The 9,315-nt window shown below is 50.5% G+C and overlaps 1 protein-coding gene across 2 annotated transcripts in view; it reads right to left on the bottom strand.

The window, feature by feature from the left end:
• Positions 1-2,138: 2,138 nt before the first annotated feature.
• Positions 2,139-9,315, bottom strand: part of LOC106593436 (multiple epidermal growth factor-like domains protein 11) — a 380,364-nt gene continuing 373,187 nt past the window's right edge. For both annotated transcript variants that reach the window (XM_045708336.1, XM_045708337.1), the window contains 2 exons: positions 8,421-8,627; positions 2,139-3,289 (listed from right to left, as the gene is read on the bottom strand). In XM_045708336.1, the coding sequence (XP_045564292.1) occupies positions 3,072-3,289; positions 8,421-8,627 (425 nt within the window). In that variant the 3' untranslated portion in view covers positions 2,139-3,071. The remainder of the gene's footprint in view (positions 3,290-8,420; positions 8,628-9,315) is intronic.

The raw sequence follows: 9,315 nt of genomic DNA, 5'->3' as shown, positions 1-9,315 counted from the left end.
GGGCAGCCTGGTTGGTTCCTGGTGGTTTGACTCCTCTATGGGGCAGCCTGGTTGGTTCCTGGTGGTTTGTCCTCCTCTAGGGGCAGCCTGGTTGGTTCCTGGTGGTTTGTCTCCACTAGGGGCAGCCTGGTTGGTTCCTGATGGTTTGTCTCCACTAGGGGGCAGCCTGGTTGGTTCCTGGTGGTTTGTCTCCTCTAGGGGCAGCCTGGTTGGTTCCTGGTGGTTTGTCTCCACTAGGGGCAGCCTGGTTGGTTCCTGGTGGTTTGTCTCCTCTAGGGGCAGCCTGGTTGGTTCCTGGTGGTTTGTCTCCACTAGGGGCAGCCTGGTTGGTTCCTGGTGGTTTGTCTCCACTAGGGGCAGCCTGGTTGGTTCCTGGTGGTTTGTCTCCACTAGGGGGCAGCCTGGTTGGTTCCTGGTGGTTTGTCCTCCTCTAGGGGGCAGCCTGGTTGGTTCCTGGTGGTTTGACTCCTCTATGGGGCAGCCTGGTTGGTTCCTGGTGGTTTGTCTCCTCTAGGGGCAGCCTGGTTGGTTCCTGGTGGTTTGTCTCCACTAGGGGCAGCCTGGTTGGTTCCTGGTGGTTTGTCCTCCTCTAGGGGCAGCCTGGTTGGTTCCTGGTGGTTTGTCTCCACTAGGGGCAGCCTGGTTGGTTCCTGGTGGTTTGTCCTCCTCTAGGGGCAGCCTGGTTGGTTCCTGGTGGTTTGTCCTCCTCTAGGGGCAGCCTGGTTGGTTCCTGATGGTTTGTCCTCCTCTAGGGGCAGCCTGGTTGGTTCCTGGTGGTTTGTCCTCCTCTAGGGGCAGCCTGGTTGGTTCCTGGTGGTTTGACTCCTCTATGGGGCAGCCTGGTTGGTTCCTGGTGGTTTGTCCTCCTCTATGGGGCAGCCTGGTTGCTTCCTGATGGTTTGTCTCCTCTATGGGGCAGCCTGGTTGGTTCCTGGTGGTTTGTCTCCTCTAGGGGCAGCCTGGTTGGTTCCTGGTGGTTTGACTCCACTAGGGGCAGCCTGGTTGGTTCCTGGTGGTTTGTCCTCCTCTAGGGGCAGCCTGGTTGGTTCCTGATGGTTTGTCTCCTCTAGGGGGCAGCCTGGTTGGTTCCTGGTGGTTTGTCCTCCTCTAGGGGCAGCCTGGTTGGTTCCTGATGGTTTGTCCTCCTCTAGGGGCAGCCTGGTTGGTTCCTGGTGGTTTGTCCTCCTCTAGGGGCAGCCTGGTTGGTTCCTGGTGGTTTGACTCCTCTATGGGGCAGCCTGGTTGGTTCCTGGTGGTTTGTCTCCACTAGGGGCAGCCTGGTTGGTTCCTGGTGGTTTGTCTCCACTAGGGGCAGCCTGGTTGGTTCCTGGTGGTTTGTCTCCTCTAGGGGCAGCCTGGTTGGTTCCTGGTGGTTTGTCTCCACTAGGGGCAGCCTGGTTGGTTCCTGGTGGTTTGTCTCCTCTAGGGGCAGCCTGGTTGGTTCCTGGTGGTTTGTCTCCACTAGGGGGCAGCCTGGTTGGTTCCTGGTGGTTTGTCTCCTCTATGGGGCAGCCTGGTTGGTTCCTGGTGGTTTGTCTCCTCTATGGGGCAGCCTGGTTGGTTCCTGGTGGTTTGTCTCCACTAGGGGGCAGCCTGGTTGGTTCCTGGTGGTTTGTCCTCCTCTAGGGGCAGCCTGGTTGGTTCCTGGTGGTTTGTCTCCACTAGGGGCAGCCTGGTTGGTTCCTGGTGGTTTGTCTCCTCTATGGGGCAGCCTGGTTGGTTCCTGGTGGTTTGTCCTCCTCTAGGGGCAGCCTGGTTGGTTCCTGGTGGTTTGTCCTCCTCTAGGGGCAGCCTGGTTGGTTCCTGGTGGTTTGTCCTCCTCTAGGGGCAGCCTGGTTGGTTCCTGGTGGTTTGACTCCTCTAGGGGCAGCCTGGTTGGTTCCTGGTGGTTTGACTCCTCTAGGGGGCAGCCTGGTTGGTTCCTGGTGGTTTGTCTCCACTAGGGGCAGCCTGGTTGGTTCCTGGTGGTTTGTCTCCTCTATGGGGCAGCCTGGTTGGTTCCTGGTGGTTTGTCCTCCTCTAGGGGCAGCCTGGTTGGTTCCTGGTGGTTTGTCCTCCTCTAGGGGGCAGCCTGGTTGGTTCCTGGTGGTTTGACTCCTCTAGGGGCAGCCTGGTTGGTTCCTGGTGGTTTGTCTCCACTAGGGGCAGCCTGGTTGGTTCCTGATGGTTTGTCCTCCTCTAGGGGCAGCCTGGTTGGTTCCTGGTGGTTTGTCCTCCTCTAGGGGCAGCCTGGTTGGTTCCTGGTGGTTTGACTCCTCTAGGGGCAGCCTGGTTGGTTCCTGGTGGTTTGACTCCTCTAGGGGCATCCTGGTTGGTTCCTGGTGGTTTGACTCCTCTAGGGGCAGCCTGGTTGGTTCCTGGTGGTTTGACTCCTCTAGGGGCAGCCTGGTTGGTTCCTGGTGGTTTGTCTCCTCTATGGGGCAGCCTGGTTGGTTCCTGGTGGTTTGACTCCTCTAGGGGCAGCCTGGTTGGTTCCTGGTGGTTTGTCTCCACTAGGGGCAGCCTGGTTGGTTCCTGGTGGTTTGACTCCTCTAGGGGCAGCCTGGTTGGTTCCTGGTGGTTTGACTCCTCTAGGGGCAGCCTGGATGCTTCTCTGGTCACCCAATCCAGGCATGGAATAGAATCATTGAGCCAGGCATGACTATATAGCGGTCCATGATCTTTTGTGTCCATGACTCCACTGGTCTTTCATAGTGTGTATGTGTGTGTGTGTCTTTCCTTCCTTCCTTCCCTAGGATGTGTGTGTGTACTCCACCGAGCCAGAGTGTAAACAAAGAGGGTACCACACATCTCCAGTAGGTATATGACTTCCCAGTGTCTTCCTCAGACACTTCAAATAGCTCTAATATATTACACTTTCAGTATGCTTTATCCAGCCTCACACAGCAGTGAGTCCACACAGAGCTTCTGTTGGTATATCATCTAGTATGTCCACAACACTGATGTTTTACTGGTACTTTGTCTCTATAGTCACAATACAGTCTTTATCCGCAACCCCAGGTGGAGCAGACCGTGCCCCAACAGTAAGTCATAGGTCTGAGGTCGCAGCCCAGCGTTAGGGAGTGGTCTGTCTATAGCAGGGAGCTGGTAGGGCTGCCGGGCAGGGGTGGGCTGTGGCTTTGGTGGCTGTGGCCCTGGCTGTGTGTAGGGCTGTAGCTCTGGCTGTGTCTCAGGGGCAGCAGGTCGTAGTGGCTGGGGATGTGGCTGTTCCTGGGGAGGTCGTACGGGTTCTGAGGGTACGTGGGAACCACCACACCATTACAGCCCTGGAGAACACTCACCTTGGGTTCTAAAGGGAGGATGGAGAGATTAAGGGATGGAGGGATAGAGATAGGGGGATGGAGGGATAGAGATAGGGGGATGGAGGGATAGAGATAGGGGGATGGAGGGATAGAGATAGAGGGATGGAGGGATAGAGATAGGGGGATGGAGGGATAGAGATGGAGGGATAGAGATAGGGGGATGGAGGGATAGAGATGGAGGGATAGAGATGGAGGGATAGAGATGGAGGGATAGAGATAGGGGATGGAGGGATAGAGGTAGAGGGATGGAGGGATAGAGATAGGGGGATGGAGGGATAGAGATGGAGGGATAGAGATAGGGGGATGGAGGGATAGAGATGGAGGGATAGAGATGGAGGGATAGAGATAGGGGATGGAGGGATAGAGATAGGGGATGGAGGGATAGAGATAGGGGGATGGAGGGATAGAGATAGAGGGATAGAGGTGGAGGGATAGAGATAGGGGGATGGAGGGATATAGATGGAGGGATAGAGATAGGGGGATGGAGGGATAGAGATGGAGGGATAGAGATAGAGGGATGGAGGGATAGAGATAGGGGGATGGAGGGATAGAGATAGAGGGATGGAGGGATAGAGATAGGGGGATGGAGGGATAGAGATAGGGGGATGGAGGGATAGAGATAGAGGGATGGAGGGATAGAAATAGAGGGATGTAGGGATAGAGATAGGGGGATGGAGGGATAGAGATAGAGGGATGGAGGGATAGAAATAGAGGGATGTAGGGATAGAGATAGGGGGATGGAGGGATAGAGATAGAGGGATGGAGGGATAGAGATAGAGGGATGGAGGGATAGAGATAGGGGGATGGAGGGATAGAGATGGAGGGATAGAGATAGGGGATGGAGGGATAGAGATAGGGGGATGGAGGGATAGAGATAGAGGGATGGAGGGATAGAGATAGGGGGATGGAGGGATAGAGATAGGGGGATGGAGGGATAGAGATGGAGGGATAGAGATAGAGGGATGGAGGGATAGAGATAGAGGGATGGAGGGATAGAGATAGGGGGATGGAGGGATAGAGATAGAGGGATGGAGGGATAGAGATAGAGGGATGGAGGGATAGAGATAGGGGGATGGAGGGATAGAGATAGGGGGATGGAGGGATAGAGATGGAGGGATAGAGATAGGGGGATGGAGGGATAGAGATAGAGGGATGGAGGGATAGAGATAGAGGGATGGAGGGATAGAGATAGGGGGATGGAGGGATAGAGATGGAGGGATAGAGATAGGGGGATGGAGGGATAGAGATAGGGGGATGGAGGGATAGAGATGGAGGGATAGAGATAGGGGATGGAGGGATAGAGATAGGGGGATGGAGGGATAGAGATGGAGGGATAGAGATAGGGGGATGGAGGGATAGAGATGGAGGGATAGAGATAGGGGATGGAGGGATAGGGATAGAGGGATGGAGGGATAGAGATAGAGGGATGGAGGGATAGAGATAGGGGGATGGAGGGATAGAGATGGAGGGATAGAGATAGGGGATGGAGGGATAGAGATAGGGGGATGGAGGGATAGAGATAGGGGGATGGAGGGATAGGGATAGAGGGATGGAGGGATAGAGATAGGGGGATGGAGGGATAGAGATAGGGGGATGGAGGGATAGAGATGGAGGGATAGAGATAGGGGATGGAGGGATAGAGATGGAGGGATAGAGATGGAGGGATAGAGATAGGGGGATGGAGGGATAGAGATAGGGGGATGGAGGGATAGAGATAGGGGGATGGAGGGATAGAGATGGAGGGATGGAGGGATAGAGATAGAGGGATGGAGGGATAGAGATAGGGGATGGAGGGATAGAGATAGAGGGATGGAGGGATAGAGATAGAGGGATAGAGGTGGAGGGATAGAGATAGGGGGATGGAGGGATATAGATGGAGGGATAGAGATAGGGGGATGGAGGGATAGAGATAGAGGGATGGAGGGATAGGGATGGAGGGATAGAGATAGGGGGATGGAGGGATAGAGATAGAGGGATGGAGGGATAGAGATAGGGGGATGGAGGGATAGAGATAGAGGGATGGAGGGATGAAGAGAGAAAGAGAGGTTTGAACTTTTCTGACTAATCAAAGTGATCATTCAAACACTTCATACAAGTGCCCTCCACAATAACCCCCTTAAACAGAGACAACAGACAGACGACAGACAACAGACAGAGACAACAGACAGACAACAGACAGAGACAACAGACAGACGACAGACAGAGACAGAGACAACAGACAGACAACAGACAGACAACAGACAGAGACAACAGACAGATGACAGACAGAGACAACAGACAGACAACAGACAGAGACAACAGACAGAGACAACAGACAGAAACAACAGACAACAGACTGAGACAACAGACAGAAACAACAGACTGAGACAACAAAAATAGACAACAGACAGAGACAACAGACTGAGACAACAGACAGAGACAACAGACAGAGACTGAGACAACAGACAGAGACTGAGACAACAGACAGAGACATAGACAACAGACAGAGACAGATACAACAGACAGAGACTGAGACAACAGACAGAGACTGAGACAACAGACAGAGACATAGACAACAGACAGAGACAGATACAACAGACAGAGACTGAGACAACAGACAGAGACTGAGACAACAGACAGAGACATAGACAACAGACAGAGACAACAGACAGAGACTGAGACAACAGACAGAGACATAGACAACAGACAGAGACAACAGACAGAGACTGAGACAACAGACAGAGACTGAGACAACAGACAGAGACAACAGACAGAGACTGAGACAACAGACAGAGACATAGACAACAGACAGAGACAACATACAGAGACTGAGACATAGACAACAGACAGAGACAACAGACAGAGACATAGACAACAGACAGAGACAACATACAGAGACTTATATTTCCCTCACTAACTTTAAACATCAGCTATCTGAGCAGCTAACCGATCGCTGCAGCTGTACATAGTCCATCTGTAAATAGCCCACCCAATCTACCTACCTCATCCCCATATTGTTTTTATTTACTTTTCTGCTCTTTTGCACAACAGTATTTCTACTTGCACATCACCATCTGCTCATCTATCACTCCAGTGTTAATCTGCTAAATTGTAATTACGTCGCTACTATGGCCTATTTATTGCCTTACCTCCTCACGCCATTTTCACACACTGTATATAGACGTTCTTTTTTTCTATGTGTTATTGACTGTACTTCCATGTGTAACTCTGTGATGTTGTATGTGTCAAACTGCTTTGCTTTATCTTGGCCAGGTCGCAATTGTAAATGAGAACTTGTTCTCAACTGGCCAACCTGGTTAAATAAAGGTGAAATAAAACAACATTTAAAAACAGACAACAGACTGAGAGCCAGTCAGTTACACAGAAAAACAAATTCATCTTCCTCATGATGTCATCTTCTCCAGAACTAAGGGGATGTCGATGGCCCTACACCCCCCGTAACTCACCAACGTCGTAGACGTTCTTGCTGGCGGTGGTGGAGACTATAGCAGAGGAGCAGTAGGACATCTACATAACTATATATCTATAACTCACCAACGTCATAGACGTTCTTACTGGCGGTGGTGGTGACTATAGCAGAGGAGCAGTAGGACATCTACATAACTATATATCTATAACTCACCAACGTCATAGACGTTCTTGCTGGCGGTGGTGGAGACTATAGCAGAGGAGCAGTAGGACATCTACATAACTATATATCTATAACTCACCAACGTCATAGACGTTCTTACTGGCGGTGGTGGAGACTATAGCAGAGGAGCAGTAGGACATCTACATAACTATATATCTATAACTCACCAACGTCATAGACGTTCTTACTGGCGGTGGTGGTGACTATAGCAGAGGAGCAGTAGGACATCTACATAACTATATATCTATAACTCACCAACGTCATAGACGTTCTTACTGGCGGTGGTGGAGACTATAGCAGAGGAGCAGTAGGACATCTACATAACTATATATCTATAACTCACCAACGTCGTAGACGTTCTTACTGGCGGTGGTGGAGACTATAGCAGAGGAGCAGTAGGACATCTACATAACTATATATCTATAACTCACCAACGTCATAGACGTTCTTACTGGCGGTGGTGGAGACTATAGCAGAGGAGCAGTAGGACATCTACATAACTATATATCTATAACTCACCAACGTCGTAGACGTTCTTACTGGCGGTGGTGGAGACTATAGCAGAGGAGCAGTAGGACATCTACATAACTATATATCTATAACTCACCAACGTCATAGACGTTCTTACTGGCGGTGGTGGTGACTATAGCAGAGGAGCAGTAGGACATCTACATAACTATATATCTATAACTCACCAACGTCGTAGACGTTCTTACTGGCGGTGGTGGAGACTATAGCAGAGGAGCAGTAGGACATCTACATAACTATATATCTATAACTCACCAACGTCATAGACGTTCTTACTGGCGGTGGTGGAGACTATAGCAGAGGAGCAGTAGGACATCTACATAACTATATATCTATAACTCACCAACGTCATAGACGTTCTTACTGGCGGTGGTGGTGACTATAGCAGAGGAGCAGTAGGACATCTACATAACTATATATCTATAACTCACCAACGTCGTAGACGTTCTTACTGGCGGTGGTGGAGACTATAGCAGAGGAGCAGTAGGACATCTACATAACTATATATCTATAACTCACCAACGTCATAGACGTTCTTACTGGCGGTGGTGGAGACTATAGCAGAGGAGCAGTAGGACATCTACATAACTATATATCTATAACTCACCAACGTCATAGACGTTCTTACTGGCGGTGGTGGAGACTATAGCAGAGGAGCAGTAGGACATCTACATAACTATATATCTATAACTCACCAACGTCGTAGACGTTCTTACTGGCGGTGGTGGAGACTATAGCAGAGGAGCAGTAGGACATCTACATAACTATATATCTATAACTCACCAACGTCATAGACGTTCTTACTGGCGGTGGTGGAGACTATAGCAGAGGAGCAGTAGGACATCTACATAACTATATATCTATAACTCACCAACGTCATAGACGTTCTTACTGGCGGTGGTGGAGACTATAGCAGAGGAGCAGTAGGACATCTACATAACTATATATCTATAACTCACCAACGTCGTAGACGTTCTTGCTGGCGGTGGTGGAGACTATAGCAGAGGAGCAGTAGGACATCTCGTGGTGGACAGGACTCTTCATCTCTACATAGCTGCTCTCTGAGTGTTTACAGGCCACGGCCACGGACAGCGGGTCATTGATGGTGGCGTAGGGGTTCTCACTGTTCAGAGAGCAGGTGCTGGACAGGGAACCCTTCATGTAGTCTGACAAAGACAAATAACAAACTGAGAAGCAGGAAGACAAGAACCCCTTGACCAAGGTAAAGGTATCTGTCAGCCTTTCAATGCATTCATCATATCAACATTGGGAAACAAATACAACATAAGATTACAATTCTACCCCAGGAGGTAAGACAAGTGAAAACTATTGTCCACTGACAACCTGTAGAAAAACAATTCAAAACAGAGTACAGGATAAATGATACAGGACACAGCATTCACAGCATTAGTAGCATATCACAGTATAAAGCATTTAAATCCAAAAGAAGTGAGTTTGTTTATGGGGTGTTGTGTTAGTTAGAGACTGGAGGAGAGGAGGAGAGAGGGGAGTGTGTTAGTTAGAGACTGGAGGAGAGGACCAGAGAGGAGTGTGTTAGTTAGAGACTGGAGGAGAGGACCAGAGAGGAGTGTGTTAGTTCGAGACTGGAGGAGAGGAGGAGAGGACCAGAGAGGAGTGTGTTAGTTAGAGACTGGAGGAGAGGAGGAGAGAGGAGTGTGTTAGTTAGAGACTGGAGGAGAGGAGGAGAGGACCAGAGAGGAGTGTGTTAGTTAGAGACTGGAGGAGAGGACCAGAGAGGAGTGTGTTAGTTAGAGACTGGAGGAGAGGACCAGAGAGGAGTGTGTTAGTTAGAGACTGGAGGAGAGGAGGAGAGGACCAGAGAGGAGTGTGTTA

The sequence above is a fragment of the Salmo salar genome, chromosome ssa26 (assembly GCF_905237065.1).
Source record: "Salmo salar chromosome ssa26, Ssal_v3.1, whole genome shotgun sequence".
Classification (NCBI taxonomy): Eukaryota; Metazoa; Chordata; class Actinopteri; order Salmoniformes; family Salmonidae; genus Salmo; species Salmo salar.
This window is presented reverse-complemented; position numbering and strand designations above follow the sequence as displayed.